General features: G+C 39.7%; 1 protein-coding gene across 1 annotated transcript; it reads left to right on the top strand.

The window, feature by feature from the left end:
• Nucleotides 1-14,344: 14,344 nt before the first annotated feature.
• On the top strand, nt 14,345-14,776 carry LOC138883805 (uncharacterized). The gene has a single exon (XM_070164519.1). It carries the CDS (start codon nt 14,345-14,347, stop codon nt 14,774-14,776), a length of 432 nt encoding a protein of 143 aa, XP_070020620.1.
• The last annotated feature ends 4,806 nt before the right edge of the window (nt 14,777-19,582 follow it).

Here is a 19,582-nt window from a genome sequence, read left to right as displayed (position 1 = left end):
CGGCGATTACCTTCAGAATTGGAACGCATTTCCCTTTTGGAATTTTCTCGACCGACACTGTATAAAAAACCTGGTAGACCCAAGGCCACTTGTCGTCTTCAACCTCAATGAATGGAACAATGGCATCACTGGGAGCACACAAATTATCCTCGTCGTGCACAACGATTTCGTGTCTATCCCATTCAAACTTGACCATCTGGTGCAGAGTAGACGAGACTACTTTGGCAACATGAATCCAAGGTCGACCTAACAGCAGATTGTAGGAAACAACTATATCCAGCACCTGCAACTCCATGGTGAACTTAACTGGTCCTATTGTCAGCTTGAGCACTATATCACCGACTGAATCTTTCCCTCCACCATCAAATCCCCGAACGTAGATATTGTTCCTATGAATCCTTTCATCATCCACTTTCAACTTGTTTAGAGTAGAGAAAGGGCAATTGTTTGCGCTGGAACCATTGTCGACCAATACCCGGGTAACCACAAAATCTTCGCATTTCAACGTAAGATAGAGGGTTCTATTGTGCTCAGTACCCTCTACGGGCAACTCATCATCAGAAAAAGTGACACTGTATACCTCAAATATCTTGTTGGCTATCATTTCCAAATGGTTCACTGAGATTTTGTCGGGAACGTGAGCCTCGTTCTGGATTTTCATCAAGCCCCGACGATGCTCGTCTGAGTGGATTAACAATGACAATAGTGAAATCTGAGCAGGCATCTTTCTCAACTGCTCCACAATGGAATAGTCTTGTACCTTCATCTTTCTCAAAAACTCTTCTGCCTCTTCTTCAATTACCGCTTTTTTCACTAGCACTGGGTTATCTTTAGAATTTTTAGATTTTCTTAACTCCTCGGGGGCAAAGCATCTCCCCGAACGAGTCAATCCATGGGTCTCATAGACTTCTTCTTTAACTTGTTTTCCTTTGTAAGTCACTGTCACCCATTCATAATTCCATGGGATAGCCTTGTTGTTGACTATCGGTTGTGAGCACGTGATTTTTGCCTCATACGAATTACTCTAAAAGAATTCCTAAAATTAGGTCTTTTCTTTAATTATGTGTTATTTTTAGGAATTATTGTGCGATTTTCCTGATTGTTTGCATATGTTTGTGTGCATGTTTAATTTTATTAATGCATTAAAATACAAAAAAAATATAGCATTTGCATTTAAGATTTGGTTTTTATATTTTTGGAATTAATTAATAATTAGGTGTTTTACAAAAATGAAAATTCACAAAAAATAACATATTTTGGTATTGGTCAAATTGTGTGATTTTCTTTTAATTTAGTGTTTAATTATTTGTGATAGGTATTATTTAAAGTTAATTAGTATTTTTAAGCTAATTTACGTCTTTTATAATTTAATTAGGATTTTAATTTCAAATTTTGAAAGAAAAAGGAAGAAAAGAAAAGGAAAAGAATTAAATAAAAGAGAATAAGAAATCCATTTGGGGCCACATTTAATTAAAAAATTCCAGGCCCAAGTCGTTTTACCCCAGTCCAGCCCAAAACCCAGCGAAACCCAGCCAAAAACCAGCCCAGACCCGTCCCAACCCGGTCCGACCCCTTTACAATTCAAATGACGTCGTTTTACCACACATTCATCTGAGCCGTTGATTTAATTTCATCCAACGAATAAGATTTTGCCCCTTACCCGCCTCACCTGAATCTAACCCGTTTCATCTGAGACCGATCTGGTCTTTAAACGATGTCGTTCCTATTAAGTGATTGATCCAAGCCGTTGATCATATTTGATCAAACGGCCTGGATCCAATTCCACCCAGTATATATATATATATATATCCAAACAAACCCCGCCCCCTCAGAACCCCCCCCCCTCCCATCTCGTTTATCGTCTCCCTCACCCCAAACCCTAGAGACCAACCGCAACCATTTCCCACCACCTTCCGGTGGCGGCGCCGGCTTCTACCCCCTGAAAATAACACCCCAAGACCCTCTACGTTCCCTCGTCCCCAATCTGTAGTTAGTTTCCCTCGAATCACCCTAGTACTTCTTGAATCTTCAATCGAAGCTGTCCGATCCCAAAATCCCCAAACCCTAGCTCACCCAATCGGCCCCAAATTCACACCGTAGAACCACCACAACTCCCTCTTCCCTAATCCATAACCAGTTTCCTTCGAATAGGGATCGGTCTGCTCGAATCTTAAATCCAAGGGTCCGAGTTCTAAAGTCAAACCTAACTCGAGAATTGATGATAATTTTAGAGTCGGTTTCATCATGAAATGATATTAATCACTTGTTTTAACAAAGAACAAGTGACTAACATCATTTGGCCATGAAATCAAAAAGAAGAAAATTTGATACCAAGTTGTCCAGTTAAGCCGGTAAGTTTTTTTGATTATTGTTTCTTTTTTTTAGTATTTGTTTTACTTCTCTAGTTGTTGGTACACTAACTCAGTCAATTTAATTAAATCTTTTTATTAAATTTGTTTGAATTTGTTTAGTAACAGGTCTAGTTAATTTGGTGTTGATTGTTTTAAAGGTCGAATCACAAATGAGTTCATTCATTGGTTATTTCTTGCTTGTTTCAATTCTAATAACTCATGTATGGGGTATTTTCTGATTTCTTTTCAATGTTAAACCCTTATATAATCAGAAATTGATGTTGTTTGGTTTTGGCTGCTTGATGATTTTGTTTTATAAAATTGTTTGTGCAAGTTTGCAAATAATCAAAATTTTCAGTAGTTCTAATCAAATAAGTAGGATTTCAGAGTATAGCTTGAGCATTGTTTAATAAAAAGGGGTATTCACCTAACTTAAGAAGATTCTAATAGTGGTAGGGTTAGAAGTGCACAAATTGAGTAAGTGAAATCATTTTAAAATGTTGAAAGGTCATTTTGTGAATCCAAGGGGCATTTCCAGTTGCCTATTTAAGAGATCTTAAGACTGAAAAGAAACACAACAAAAAAGTATACAGAGAGAACAAGAGAGATTATGAAAATACTGGAAATGAAGAAGAACATTTTCGGAAGAATACTAAAAGAAATACTGAAGAGATTTTGAGAAAGTTAAAAATTCCCAGAAAATACAGTATACTACAAAGGAACTACTGTTCCATTGTTCTTCCTTTGAATCTGGAGGTTTTTGGCATTTCGAAACAGTTTCTGATTTTCTCTTTAGTATCGAAGAAATGGTTTAAATCTGGATTTTTGAAAGTTCTGGGTTGAGTTTTGTTGCCTGATTACTGTATCATTGGGTTGTAAATCAATTTTTCTGGTTTCATTTGCTGAATTTGGGTTGTGCTGTTGTTGTTATTGTCGATTTCTGTTGTTTATGTTCTGATCTCAACTCAGTTTTTCTCCTTTTGTGTTGATGTTTGTTACCAGGTACATACTTTTAATCATAAACATGTAAGACTGGCTCATCTGATGTTTTGAAGAAAAATCAAGATTTCTGTTTTTATCAGATGTTTCATTTCTTATCTTCTTTCTCATTCAACCTGTGGATTCAATTTCCTTGTCTTAGCATGTTTAAAGAAATGTTGTACTCTGAACATTGAGACCTACGTTGAAACTATAATCGGACTGTTATTCAGTATTTGTTGATTTCCATTTGTTTTAATTACATGGGCTTTATTATTGTTGGAAGAGTAAATTGATTTTAGGTTTCAGGTTGTGTTTGTAAGTTCAGAATACATAAATATTTCGTTAATTACAAAATCAGTATAGTGAAGTTGAGCATGATTTTATTTTTGTATAGTCCAATTCTGTGAAGTGAGGAAGCTTATCATGATAGTGTTAAATGCAATTAGTATTTTTGCTGCTGTAAGGACTCGAAACTGAGTCTTGACCCTTAGTTCTGACCTTGGTCAGATCTGGGCTCTTGAGTCTGGGCTTTGAGGTTTTTGGTAAAGAGGGTAGTATGCCATGGTTACTTGTGCTTGTCCAGTAAGCCCAATAAGTTGTTCATTCCTGCTGGATTTTTCACATCGGGGCCTGACTAAAGTGCATGTCCTATAAAATTGAAAACCAAGCTGGTAATAAAAATCAGAATTAAATGCTAGCTTCATCTCATATTCTCATATAATTTTGGTTGATTGGTATTGATCTCACACAAGCATTGATTCATATTTGAAGATGCCCCCAAGAATATAATTTGCTTTAAGTATTGGCGTGGGGATTTCGATTTGGGGTTGCCAGTACTAGTTCATTGTGTCAAACTACCCTTGGGATGTCAAATTCACGACATGGGCCTCATGAATAAGCCTAGCTGAGCTCCAGGCTCGTGCTTGAGTGCGGCAACTGGTTATTGGGCGTACAGCCCATCTGGGTTCCTTTCACAACTAAATACTGACTCTTTTCATTTCTTGTCAATTTTAATGATCACTAGTTTAGCTTGAGCTTTAGCTTGAAATCAACTAGAATTCCTAGAAGTTTTTCTTAATCAATTAATTAGGCTTTTAATTAGTGGAGGTGAGCCATATTAGATAACACAAATAGCTTATGGCCCTCCAAAGTTCAATTTGAATTTCCTTTTAAAATTGGAATTGAGGCATGCCGTGCCAAATAAAACCTTAAAATGTGTGGCCCTTGCTTATTAATATTTTAATCCTTACAAATCGAGGCGTGCCATTTAACAAATTTTCATGGCCCTCGCAAAGTTAAAAACGCGTAGTTGCATTAGGCGCGTTATTTTAATAATATTACTTTCCTAAACTCGGGTGTGCATTTCATGTGACCCAAATCCAAATCCTAACAACGTTAAATAAATATGTCGTGGATCGTGGGTGCATTTTATGTGGCGTGATCCAAAGACGTGTTTTGTGGAACGTTGAAATCTTCCTAAAATGAATTAAAAGCGGTTCAAAGTAAAAATGCACATAGGTTCAAAATTGTTTTAAAATCAGATAATAGGCTAAATATAACAGTTGAGCGACCGTGCTAGAACCACGGAACTCGGGAATGCCTAACACCTTCTCCCGGGTTAACAGAATTCCTTACCCGGATTTCTGTGTTCGCAGACTGTATAACATAGTCAATCTTTCCTCGATTCAGGATTTAAAATCGGTGACTTGGGACACCATAAATTATCCCAAGTGGCGACTCTGAAATAAATAAAATAATCTCATTTCGAATAATGACACTTAAATTGGAAAAATTCCCTTGTATTTATACCCTTTACGGGGTGTAGTAAAAAGGAGGTGTGACAGCTCTGGCGATTCTGCTGGGGACAGAACCCAGAATCTCTGGTTCAGGGTTCAAGAATTTGAGATTAGAATAATTGTTATATTTGACTTTATTTTTATCTAGTTTTGTCCACATGTTTGTGCTTAATATGCGAAATTTTGCTTTTTACCGCTTTGATATTATCTGAACTGTATATATAAACTGTTACGAAACCCTTTTTCTTTTTGAGTCTTCTGAATTTATGGTGCACACATACGCGTGGCCCACCTTTCTGTTAGAAGTCATACCAAATAGAACGAAGTTGGGCCAAGTAACTAGGCCGGGTAGACTTCCGTGCTCCCAGTACGTTGCCCCACTTCGGCTCAAGTTGTCTTCTTGGGTAATCCAGGTCTAGAACAGTATACCCCATGTTTTACACTTGGATTAACTCAGTTTCATACCGGATCCCTAGTAGGAACGTTTGTTTGCATCATGTGCATTTGACTTCGGAGACTCAACACAGGGGTTGGGTCTGTCTAGGACAGGTATACCCGAAATGAAAAGACCATCCTGATGCATCTTACTTGCTACTTGTGCATTCATTTGTTTCGAATTTGCATGTTGACCAGCTTATAGGAAAAGTTAGAAAAGGAAAATCAATGTGAGGACCGAGAAAGAAAATTGGCTATTTTCGAAAAAAAAAAAACAATTTCCAAAATATTTTAAAATAATACCGAAATTTTGAAAAAAAAAGAGAAAAATTTTGTGGCCTTTTTATTACGAACTACGTAAGTTTGATTCTCGCCGGATGTGAGATATGTAGGCAACCCACATCGGGCCCAACTATTTAAAAAAAATAAAAAATAAATAATTAAAATGTGGGTACATAAATTTCATTGTGTTGTCATAAGTAATGCGATGCTATTCTTGTCCAAAATATGCCGAACGTCCCCAAAAGGGCGTCGAAACGCTGTTTTTGCAAGAACAGCCGCTTTTGGTCATTTTTTTCTCAAAAAAAATTGCCGGTTAGAAAACACTTCAAATTTTTTTTTATGAATTTTGTCTAGAAATATTAATGATTTTTTTCAAAATGAGTCTTGATTTTGTTTTTTTTTAAATTAAAATCACTCACAGGTACAAAATGAGCACCATCCAAAACCCACCGTTTACAGATGTAGATGAGTTTCTATTTCGGCTTCAGATGTGGTGGTATGCATAAGGAGGAGATGGTCAGAAATGGGTCATTAAGTATTTGGGAGCTCTCACAGATATTATGAAAGTTAAACCGCGCAATGATTTGATCATGGCACTAGTGACTTTTTGGGACCCTGTTCACAATATCTTTCGCTTCTCTGATTTCGAGCTTACTCCGACATTAGAAGAAATAGCTGGATATTCCGGTTTTGACGGGGATTTGAGAAACCAAAATCTTATATTCCCAAAGGCTCCTTCAGTACACCAATTCTTTGGTCTTCTGAATCTCAGTAATGAAATCAGAAAAAGCAACGTTGCCAAAGGGTGTTGTTCTTTCAACTTCCTATATTCAAGGTTCAGAAAGCCAGATGGATTTGAAATTCATGAAAAGGGCCTTACTAACAAACAAAACAAGGACACCTGGCAGATTCACCGATGCTTTGCATTCATGGTGGCTTTTCTGGGAATCATGGTCTTCCCAAACAAAGAGCAGACGATTGATATTCGCATAGCCAGAGTCGTACAAGTCCTCACTACCAAGGAACATCACACTCTTTCCCCGATCATTCTCTCAGACATTTATCGGGCGTTGACTTTGTGTAAATCCGGGGCAAAATTCTTCGAAGGGTGCAATATTTTGTTGCAAATGTGGTTGACTGAACATCTCCGATATCACCCCAATTTCATGCAGTATGGTCCGAGCAAGGATAATTTTATTGAGAGTTATGAAGAAAGAATAAAAGATTATAAATTTCCAGAAGGGGTGGAAGCCTGGATATCCTATTTAAGATCTTTAATGGCAAGTCAAATTGAGTGTACTTTGGGATGGCTCCCGGTAAGAGAGGTGATACACATGTCAACCTTAAAGAGTTATTTGTTGTTGTTGGGTTTAATAAATGTCCATCCGTATGCGCCATAGAGAGTTCTAAGACAGCTAGGGAGATACCAAGCGGTGCCTGATGATGAAGATTTGAGTGTGCAAGTGATTGAGCTACACCCCGAAGCCACTCTCCCTGAGGCTTTAATCTAGCGGATTTGGAATGGTTGTCGATACTTGAAAGATGATACCCAAGTTCCAGATCCCGTGAAAGGTGAGATAAATCCGGGTTATGCTAGGTGGTTTGAGAAAAGATCCCATGTGGATGATGCACCAGAACCTGATCCTAGAAGGCCCATAAAAAGACCGCCTGTTCAAGCCTTTGATGACAAAATCCAAGAACGGTTGGCTTGGGGTGAAAAGTAAAAGGGGTACAAAGCAACTATTCATGCCTTAGAAGAAAGTCTGAGGAACCTCAATTTGGAAAAAGACTTACAAGCACAAGAAGCAGAAGGTGAAAAGAAGAGTCTGATTAGCGAGAATAAAACTCTCCGCGCTCAATTTCAACAGATGAAGAAAGCCTCTGAAACGCCAGTGAGAAGTTGGAAAGATCAGAAAATCATTGCCAATCTGATGGAAAAAATGCAAGATTATGACTCCATCTTGACAAAGACTGAAAAGACCTTAGACAAAGCTAAGGAAAAAATCATACAGTTAAATGAGGAGGCCAAATCTAGTAAGGAACACCAAGTAATGAGATGTGAAGAAGAAATGGCTCAATTCAAAAGAGAGAAGGACCATTGGATACATTCAGAAGCTCAACTCCATGCACAGTTGGAAAAAATGAGAAGGTACAATAGAGAACATCAGCACACAGATATTGATAGGGAGAGAGCACAGGCAAGACTCGATCAGGCCAGACTTCGGGCTCAATTGGATTCGGCTTTAGATCGCGAAGGCCACATAAGAGATATAGCCACCACTCGCTAATAGCAGTTACAAAACCAAGACCAGAATCTCCAGGACTTCAGAGCACAAATCCATGATTTGGCTGTTTACACCTCTCAAAGTTATGCGAACTGCCAAGGGATGGATTATGAGAGGTTTCTAAAGCATGCACCTACTTTTGCCCGTCATCTTGCAATGGAGTTAGAGAGGATGTACCGTACACTAGGAGGTCAGCCGGGTCAAGCCCCACCGTGAGCAGATGTTCTAGTGATTAAAAGCAAAAGATTGTGGAGTGAAGCGTGGTCATAGTTATTGGAACTTTTCATATAGTAGTCATGTTTTAGTTTAAGTCCATGTTGAGTCTTTTAAACCATTTTTTAAAGTATTGTCCAAATGTAATGTCATTTCTGTCTTTGTATTATTTCGTTTGTTAAAAATAAAAGTAATAATAATTGTTTTCACCAGAACTACGCTCGGTCTGATTCATGCAGGGTCATAATACGTAGGAAATCTTCATAAGATTCGACCACAACCAAAAGAAAAGAATAAAATGAAAAAAGGGGAGGGAAATAAAGATAGGCGTGAGTGACAATAAAAGGGAAAGGTCAGGAAAAGCTGGGATGACACAAGCAACCGAGCAAATACATGGTAGAAATGACTAATTGCCTAGGTGCATTGCATCCCTATGTGTGGTTGTTTATTTGTTAAAACTCTGATCACTAACAAGTTTGGTTGTCATTATCAGAATTCAAGCAATTAGTACACCTAAGCATACTAGCAACCCACCCCTACCAAACCAGATCCAAAGGAGAAATAATCATATCTATCCTAGATGTAGACACCAGTGTCATTGAAGGAGAAGAGTTGGACGTTAACGCCATAAAAGAAGAGATGTACAAATTAAAACAACAAATGGCCGAAATGTATCAGGCTTGGGCTAAAGGACAGCCGTCATCCGCCTACCCGGCTAACCCTACCTTCACTCCACCACCGGCTCAAACTCAGGATCACCCTGCCACCAATCTATCCCTAAGCTTTCCCATTTACCAACACTACTAGGGCACCACTTCTCATACACCACAATCTCTACCCCCTAAACCAATTCCATACCCTCCTCCACTAGTAACCCCTGTCTTCGTAGCACCTCCACCAGCTGCACTCCACGAATCTCCTAGCGAGCATATGTTCCAGGCCCAGGACAACCAATACTACCCCTCGGAGCCCACTTTCAAAGCTCCAGAAACCCTTTCCTATACTCCTCACTTTGACCTCCCGATAGAAGCTGATAAACCAGTCAAAAATACCGAATAGGAGGAGATGTTCAGGAAAGTTAAAAGCTTAGAACAATCATTTAAAGACATGTGGGGGTTGAGAGGGCAAGTCAGCGTGGCCTACAAGGACCTATGTTTGTTCCCGAATGTGCAATTACCGGCAGGTTTCAAGATGCCCAAGTTCGATCTATACAAAGGGCACGACGATCCAGTAGCCCACTTGAGGGGTTTTTGCAGCAAGATGAGGGGACCTGGAGGAAAAGATGAATTGTTAATGGCTTACTTCAAGCAGAGTTTGAGTGGATCAGCATTGGAATGATATGCCCGCCAAGACCATGGGAGATGGTACACATGGGATGATCTGGCTCAAGCATTTGCTTGTCACTTCCAATACAATCTTGAGATCATTCCAGATTGATTATCCTTGACTAAACTTGAGAAGAAGCATAGTGAAAGCTTCAGAGAATATGGTTTCAGATAGAGGGAGCAAGCAGCAAGAGTAGATCCCCCAATGAAAGAAAGTGAGATGGTAGATTACTTCCTACTGGCTTTGGAACCTACTTACTATGGCCATTTGGTCTCAGCTGTGGGAAAGTCATTCAACGAAGTAGTAAAGATGGGTGCATGGTAGAAGAAGGCCTCAAGTTGAATAAAATCATGAGCTATTCAGCTATCAAAGCGACTACTCAGGCTATTCAGGGCGGTATAGGAGGGATTGGGAAGAAGAAGAAAGAGGAAGCAACAATGGTTGATTCAGGAACTTGATCCACATCCAGAGGTTCACCTTACCACTACAATCAACCTCGACCCCACCAACAAACTTATCACCACAATCCACCCCAACACTACTATCCCCCACCAGAACCTCATTTTTCCGTCCACCATGCACAAGCATACAACAAACCTTCTGCCCACACTCAATGGCATACTCCTGTCCTACCAAATGCTTATCCACATCCACGAGCCTACCAAAACACTCACAGACAAAGTTTCAGGCCTCGTCAAGCATTCAAGGGTGAAAGGTTGCAGAAAAAGAAAACCTTTACTCCGTTGGGAGAATCATACACTAGTCTGTTCCACAGGCTAAAACAGCTAGATATGCTAAGGCCGATACAGTCCAAACTGCCAATCTCCTCCAAAGAATCTTGACTATACTGTCAGCTGTGAGTATTGTTCTGGTACTCCAGGTCATGATACAGAAAAGTGTTGGCACTTGAAAAGTGCGATAGGAGCTTATTGATACCAATAGAATTGAAGTTCAATCTTTCGAAGCACCCAATTCAACAGGAATCCGATGCCAGCCCATCAGGAGGCAAATATGATCGAAATAGTACATGCGGAGGGAGAACCCAAGAAGCCATCACAGACCGTCATGATGATTCGGTCTAGTGGAGTTAAGACAGATGAATAATCAGCAGATGAGAAGTTGGTGCTCAAGCAGAGCAAAAAGAGTGTTGAGCCATCTGTGGCAGTTGAGAAAGGGTCTTTAAGCAAAGTTGCAACAAAACAGGAAGGGGTGAAGGTGATTGTACCGTGAGCGGCCAGCAAACCCATCATAATCGTGGAAGGAGCCCGCGCAGATCAGGTTATTATCAAACCAGTAACCCAGTTACCAATAATCAACAACAAGGCTATTCCATGGAATTACGAATGGGTAACGGTGATGTACAAAGGGAAGGAAGTCAAAGGAGAAATCTGTGAAGTACAGGGTTTGACTCGCTCGGGAAGGTGTTTTACTCCCTAGGAGTTAAGAAGAGATAAAAATAATCCAACGCTAGTAAAAAAAGCCATAACTGAAAAAGAAGCAGAAGAATTCTTGAGGAAGATGAAGTTACAAGACTACTCTATCGTGGAACAATTAAGAAAGACGTCTGCTCAAATTTCCCTATTGTCATTATTGATCCATTCGGATGAGCACCGTCAAGCTTTAATGAAGATCTTGGATGAGGCGCACGTTCCCGATAAGATCTCCGTGAATCACTTGGAAAAAATAGCCAACAAAATCTTCGAAGCAAACAGAGTCACGTTTTCTGATGATGAATTGCCTGTAGAAGGTACTGAGCACAACAAAGCTCTTTACCTCACATTAAAATGTGAAAACTCTATGGTGACCCGGGTATTGGTTGACAACGGGTCAAGCGCAACCATCTATCTTCTCTCCACTCTAAGCAAGTTGAAAATAGAAGATGAGAAGATCCATAAGAACGGTATTTGCATGCGGGGATTTGACGGCGGAGGTAAAGATTCAGTTGGGGACATAGTGTTGGAGCTGACAATAGGGCCAGTTGAGTTCACAATGGAGTTTCAGGTGCTGGATATAGCTGTTTCCTATAATTTACTGTTGGGTCGACCATGGATCCACGCCGCTAAAGCAGTTCCATCAATACTACACCAGGTAGTCAAATTTGAAAGGCATAGATAAGAAATAGTTGTGCATGGGGAAGATAGTTTATGTGCTCACAGCAATGCCATTGTACCAGTCATTGAAGTGGAAGATGAACAGGGACTATGGGTCTACCAGGTTTCAGAAACAATGTTGGTAGAGAAAGTTCCGGAGGGGAAATGCATTCCAAATCCAAAGATAACCGCCGCATCAGTCATGGTAGCCTATGAGATGTTGAAGAATGATTTTGTACTCGGTAAAGGTTTGGGCTCGTCTTTGCAAGGTATCATACAGCTGGTGTCTCTTCCTAAAAACTTGGGAACATTTGGTTTAGGATTCAATCCACTGCCGCAGACATAAGAAAGGCTAGAAAGCTAAAACAGAAGGCATGGGTCCTTCCAAAGCCAGTCCCACATCTTTCCAAATCATTTGTCAAGTCTGGTACCAGAAGTCACCCAGTAACAACAATTCCTAGTTCTATGATTAATCCTGACGAGGAGTTAATTGAAAGATTTGAAAAGTTGTTTGATGGTGTGAACATGGTGGAAAGTGGTGAAGGTCCTAGCAACGCATAAATTCAATTCGTTGGGCCAGAAACAAAGCTTAATAATTGGAAATCCACTCTTCTCCCCATTCGAAAGGAGTCTTGGTAGTTTATTTTGATTTTCCTTCAGTTTGTCTGGATCATGCCAGGGTTGTAATCCAGATTTTTATCTTTCAGTCTGTTTAAAGTGTGTAAACCTTGTTATCTTTCATCATTCAATGAAATGCAGTTTCCTTTTCTTTATCATTCCTGATAGTTTTTCTTTTCTTTTCTGTACAGTTCTTTTTACACGGTCTCTGATGATATGGCATGCATAAGGAATCCTCAGCCCAGTCTTAAAATTCAATTTGATTCAAAAATAATAGTTCAAGAATTAGATTGTGATTACAAATCAGAATACGATGAGGATGAGGCCTTCGAAGAGATTAGTAAGGAGTTAATTCACTTCGAAAAAAGACCCAAACCCAACCTGACTGATACAGAAGCCGTCAATTTAGGAGGCACAGATAATATCCGAGAAACTAAAATAAGTGTCCACCTCAAGCCAAAGATCCGGTAAGATTTAATCAAAGCACTCATCGAATTCAAAGATGTTTTTGCATGGTCATATGACGACATGCCGGGTTTGAGCACTGATTTAGTGGTCCACAAATTGCCCACTGATCCAGTGTTTCCTCCTGTCAAGCAAAAGTTGAGGAAATTCAAAACTGATATGAGTGTGAGAATTAAAGAAGAAATCACCAAACAGTTGGATGCAAAGGTCATTCGGGTCACTCGATATCCCATTTGGTTGGCTAATGTCGTGCCTGTGCCAAATAAAGACGACAAGATCAGAGTATGCGTCGATTACCGCAATCTCAACAAAGCAAGTCCAAAGGACAACTTCCCACTACCCAATATCCACATTTTGATCGATAATTGTGCCAAGCATGAGATAGGATCTTTTGTGGATTGCTATGCCGGGTATCATCAGATTCTAATGGATGAAGAAGATGCAGAAAAGACAGCATTCATCACGTTGTGGGGAACTTATTGCTACAGGGTAATGCCATTTGGTTTGAAGAATGCCGGGGCAACTTACATGAGAGCAATGACTACGATGTTTCATGATATGATACATAAGGATATTGAGGTATACATGGATGATGTGATCATAAAGTCAAAGCGTCAAGCCGACCACGTTGGGTATTTGAGGAAATTCTTCCTGAGACTTCGCAGGTACAACCTCAAGCTTAACCCTACCAAGTGAACATTTGGTGTTCCATCCGAAAAGCTGTTGGGATTCATAGTCAGCCGGCGAGGCATCGAGTTGGACCCATAAAAGATCAAAGCCATCCAAGAATTTCCACTTCCGAGGAACAAGACTGAAGTGATGAGTCTGTTAGGGAGGTTGAACTATATTAGCAGGTTTATCAGCTCACGACAACTTATAAGCCTATTTTCAAATTGCTGAAGAAGGATGTTGCGGTCAAGTGGACTGATGAGTGTCAAGAAGCAGTTGATAAGATAAAAGGATACTTGTCAAACCCACCCGTGCTAGTTCTGCCAGAACCAAGAAGACCTTTGATTCTTTACTTGACAGTATTGGAAAATTCATTTGGTTGTGTACTAAGTCAGCATGACATCACCGGCAGAAAAGAACAGGCCATCTACTATCTTAGCAAGAAGTTCACGACTTATGAGGTTAAGTACACTCATCTGGAAAGGACATGCTGCGCCCTAACTTGGGTGGCTAAGAAATTGAAACATTATTTGTCATCCTACACTACTTACCTCATTTTGTGCCTGTATCCATTGAAGTATATCTTTCAAAAGCCTATGCCGACAGGGAGACTTGCGAAATGGCAGATATTGCTCACAGAGTTTGACATCATCTATGTGACTCGGACTGCGATGAAAGCCCAAGCATTGGCCGATCATTTGGCCGAAAACCTGGTCGATAAAGATTACGAGCCATTGAGAATGTATTTTCCCGATGAAGAAGTGATGCATATCGATGAACTGGAGCAAATTGAAAAACCAAACTAGAAACTTTTCTTTGATGGGGCTGCCAACATGAAGGGAGTCAGGATAGGAGTTGTGCTTATTTCTGAAACAGGGAATCACTATCTTGTTACGACTCAGCTTCTGTTTTATTGCACCAACAATATGGCTGAGTATGAAGCCTGTATTTTGGGTCTAAGGCTAGCTGCAGACAAGGATATCCAGGAAGTCTTGGTCTTGGGAGACTCATATCTTCTGGTGCATCAAATTCAAGGAGAATGGGAAATGCGAGATTTGAAGCTCATACCGTACCAACAATGTTTGCATGATTTTTGTCAACGGTTTCGATCAGTGGAGTTTAGGCATATTCCAAGGGTCCATAATGAGGCCGTCGATTCTTTTGCTACCCTGGAATCAATGTTGCACCATCCAGACAAAGCTTATGTCGATCCTCTTCATATCCAAGTCCGAGATCAGCATGCTTACTGTAACATGATTGAATAAGAACTTGATGTCGAACCATGGTTCCACGATATCAAGGAGTACATCAGAATGGGGATATATCCAGTGCAAGCCACGGGGGATCAAAAGAGAACAATTCGACGGTTGGAAAATGGATTCTTCTGAAGTGGAGGAGTTTTGTATAAGAGAACACCAGACCTTGGATTATTAAGATGCATAGATGCTAGACAAGCTACGACTGTCATGTCCGAAGTACATTTGGGAGTCTACGGACCACATATGAGCGGATATGTGTTGGCAAAGAAAATTCTCTGAGCAGGCTATTATTGGCTTACCATGGAGCGAGATTGTATCAATTTTGTGCGCAAATGTCATTAGTGCCAGATACACGGAGATTTGATTCATTCTCCACCATCGGAATTGCACACAATGTCGGCACCATGGCCCTTCGTTACTTGGGGCATGGATGTCATTGAACCAATTGAGCCCGTAGCATCCAACGGGCACAGGTTCATTCTGGTAGCCATTGATTATTTCACCAAGTGGGTTGAGGCCAAAACTTTCAAATCGGTGACCAAGAAAGCAGTGGTCGATTTTGTTCACTCAAATATCATCTGTCGATTCGGAATCCCAAAGGTGATCATCACAGATAATGGTGCTAATCTTAACAGTAACTTGATGGAAGAGGTATGTCAACAGTTTAAGATTACACATCGCAATTCTACCCCATATCGTCCCAAGGCAAATGGAGTAGTCGAGGCAGCCAACAAAAACATAAAGAAGATACTTCGGAAAATGGTAGAAGGTTCGAGGCAATTGAACGAACAATTACCATTTGCGTTGTTTGGATATCGTACTACTGTCCGTACTTCGGTAGGTGCAACTCCTTATTTGTTGGTATATGGCACTGAAGCAGTAATACCTACAGAAGTTAAAATCACTTCCCTTCAGATTGTCGCTGAGGCTAAGATTGATGATGATGAGTGGGTCAAAACCCGTTTGGAGCAGTTGAACTTGATTGATGAAAAACGATTGGCAGCAGTATGTCATGGCCAATTATATCAAAAGAGAATGGCAAGAGCATACAACAAAAGGGTGCATCCCCGAAAGTTTGAAGTGGGTCAGCAAGTGCTGAAACGTATCCTTCCCTATCAGGTTGAAGCAAAAGGCAAGTTCGCCCCGAATTGGCAAGGTCCATTCATTGTAACCAGGGTATTGTCCAATGGTGCTCTATGTTTAACAGATATCGAAGGAAAATGCATAGACATGGCCATCAATTCCGATGCAATCAAGAGATATTATGTATGATTTCTTTATTATAATTATTGATTGTTTGTATCGGGCATTGTTTTGAAGATTGAAATGACGAAGGCAATTCGTTCTGCTATCTAAACACTTTACCCTTTGTTCCCCCTTTTGATCTTTATTTATTTCTTTAATACCCCTCTTTTGGAATCAATAACAAAAAAATAGAGAAAAAGAAAGAAAAGAAAAGAGAAAAAAAAGTATAACAACAAGGAAATTCATGGTGTGAACTACGTTTGACCTGATTCCTGTTAAGGATACATAGGCAGCCTCACGGCTCGGTCATAGTAAAATAAAATATCAAAAGATCCCCAAGCAAGAAACTGGGGCAGAAGTTATACTGGTAATAGAAATGTGATTCCAAGAGTTGTAATTTTAAACCCATGTCAAATTATTTTGAGCCTTTGATACCCTTTCTTTCTAACCCCATCCAAAAGCCCACATTACGGTCCAAATAAAGACCTTCCGATCAGTCTTCGAGAGATGCCAAGTTGAGGAAATAGAGGTGATTCATCTCAGGATAACACTCAGGTCCAAGCAGGAAAAGTAATGAAAATGAGAAAATCTTATCGGTGAAAACCTTCACGGGCACCATAAAGTGACGAAAGCTGAGAGAAAGTAAAAACGAGAGAGTCTTATTGGTGAAAACCTTCACGGGCACCATGAGGCGACGAAAGCTGAGAGAAAGTAAAAAATAAGAGAGTCTTATCGGTGAAAACCTTCGCGGGCACCATAGGCGACAAGGAATTGAGGAACAAACAAATAAGAGAGGTTTGTCGGTGAAAACCCTTCAGGGCACTACAAGTCGAACAAGGTCCGTAAGTTGGCAGAAAGTAAAATTGGGTTATGAAAATCTTAGAGAACAAAGTAAAACAATTGGAAAGGAGATTGGTTAAATAGACTGGGCTGATTAATCCAAAATGCATACCATGCTCATTGGTGCTAGTGACTCCACTCAGATAAGTTCCTTTTTCCTATCTCCAACAGTCATCCAAATTTGGATTTTCTTCTTTATTCTTAATTCTCAAAATCGTCGCATTTCATTGCTGTTAATTTTTACTCCTCTAAAGCTCTTCCAAGGTTAGACTTGTTCCAACAAATAAGAAGGAATGTCAAAGTGTACTACCAGATTCAAAATTGCACAAAGCAAAATACGGCTAGGACATGCTAGAGATAGTATGATGAAAAGTGGGACCTAGGGTGTAAGCAAAGGTTTAATCGGTGGAATGGTTCAGTAATGTCATGAGAGATATATGGTTACGAATAAAAGGGTCAGAAGTTAAAAACAACAGTTGGGGATCTTGCAGTTAAGGATCAGTCATGAGGTCAAAACAGTCCTTTCGACCAGTACAAGGCAGTCTGTTGAAGCAAAGCATGGCAAAGAGAAAACCATCCCCAACAAGAATGCCACAACTAACCACCACGTTTTAAACTGACAAGATTTTCTTTGATTTGAAACAGGGGCAAAGATGGCATTTATTTCAGGAAGCACCCTGTGAGGAAAGCAAGTACCATGCAGATACCAAAATGGGGCAGAAAATTTTCTTTTGTTTTGTCTATTTTTGTTGAATTCAGGTGCCCATCTAAAGAACAAGGAGAACAAAGCGGATGTTAAAGATAAGAGCATGACCAAGTACTAGTAATCAGGCGTCCACCTGGAGAACAAGGAAGAACAGTTGAAGTATCAGCAATCAGGCGTCCACCTGGAGAACAAGGAAGAACAGTTGAAGTATCAGCAATCAAGCGTCCACCTGGAGAACAAGGAAGAACAGTTGAAGTACTAGCAATCAGGCGTCCACCTGGAGAACAAGGAACAACAGTTGAAGTATCAGCAATCAGGCGTCCACCTGGAAAACAAGGAAAAACAGTTAAAGATTCAGTAATCAGGCATCCACCTGGAGAACAAGGAACAACAATTCAAGTTTCAGCAATCAGGTGCTCACCTGGAGAGCAAGGGAGTACAATTTAAGTTTCAGCTTTCAAGTTCTTACTGATATTTGGTAACATGATTTAGTTTACACTCATATATATATGCCCAGCTACCAAACTGGGGCAGAAATTTTTCTATTCTTTTGTCTATTTTGTTGAAATCAGGCGCCCACCTGGAGAGCAAAGGAATACAATTCAAGTTTCAGCAATCAGGAGCCCACCTGGAGAACAAGGGAATACATTTCGAGTCTCAGCAATCAGGAGCCCACCTGGAGAACAAGGGAATACAATTCAAATTTCAAGTAATCAGGAGCCCGCCTGGAGAACGAAGGGAAGAAGCAATTCAAGTTCGAGTAGTCAGGAGCCCGCTTGGAGAACAGAGGAAAGGAAACAATAGTCAAAGGAAGACTTTTAAAAGGTCCAGCAATCAGACACCCACCTGGAGAAGAAGGGAAAGCATTTCAAAAAATACCATTCAAGTCGGCCACAAAGGAACTTCTAAGGAAAATACAAGTCAACGAGGCAACGTCAGTCACAAGATCAAGTTTGAAAATAAATCTTTGTAAAGCATAGATTATAGCTTAGTCTAGCTTCTTCATTTTTGCCATGGTGTTATAAAGAGGTCAGTAGGCAGTATCAGCAACAACAACAACAGTAACAGTAAAACCGCAGCTTCATGTTAGTCCCAGCTACCAAAACTTCCCGAACTACATTGACTTGATTCCTTATAGCCAAGGATATATAGGAAACCTTTGAAGCAGAGGTTCAGTCAAATCTTTCAAAAAATACTTCCCACGGAGTATTCAAACAGGCAAAAATCGCTCGTATCCGCTCACTTTATCTTTGCACGAAAACTCTTCGTGTTTCCGGACAAAGAGGGACAGTTGTGAGCACGTGATTTTTGCCTCATATGAATTACTCCAAAAGAATTCCCAAAATTAGGCCTTTTCTTTAATTATGTGTTATTTTTAGGAATTATTGTGCGATTTTCCTGATTGTTTGCATATGTTTGTGTGCATGTTTAATTTTATTAATGCATTAAAAATACAAAAAAATATAGCATTTGCATTTAAGATTTGATTTTTACATTTTTGGAATTAATTAATAATTAGGTATTTTACAAAAATGAAAATTCACAAAAAATAACATATTTTTGTATTTTGGTCAAATTGTGTGATTTTCTTTTAATTTAGTGTTTAATTATTTGTGATAGGTAATATTTAAAGTTAATTAATATTTTTAAGCTAATTTAGGTCTTTTATAATTTAATTAGGATTTTAATTTCAAATTTTGAAAGAAAAAGGAAGAAAAGAAAAGGAAAAGGATTAAATAAAAGAGAATAAGAAATCCATTTAGGGCCACATTTAATTAAAAAATTCCAGGCCCAAGTCGTTTTACCCCAGTCCAGCCCAAAACCCAGCCAAACCCAGCCAAAAACCAGCCCAGACCCGTCCCAACCCGGTCCTCCCCCTTTACAATTCAAATGACGTCGTTTTACCACCCATTCATCTGAGCCATTGATTTGATTTCATCCAACGGCTAAGATTTTGCCCCTTACCCGCCTCACCTGAATCTGACCCGTTTCATCTGAGACCGATCCGGTCTTTAAATGAC

The sequence above is a fragment of the Nicotiana sylvestris genome, chromosome 12 (assembly GCF_000393655.2).
Source record: "Nicotiana sylvestris chromosome 12, ASM39365v2, whole genome shotgun sequence".
NCBI lineage: Eukaryota > Viridiplantae > Streptophyta > Magnoliopsida > Solanales > Solanaceae > Nicotiana > Nicotiana sylvestris.
The sequence above is the reverse complement of the archived record's forward strand: the minus strand, read 5'-3'. Positions and strand labels throughout refer to the sequence as shown.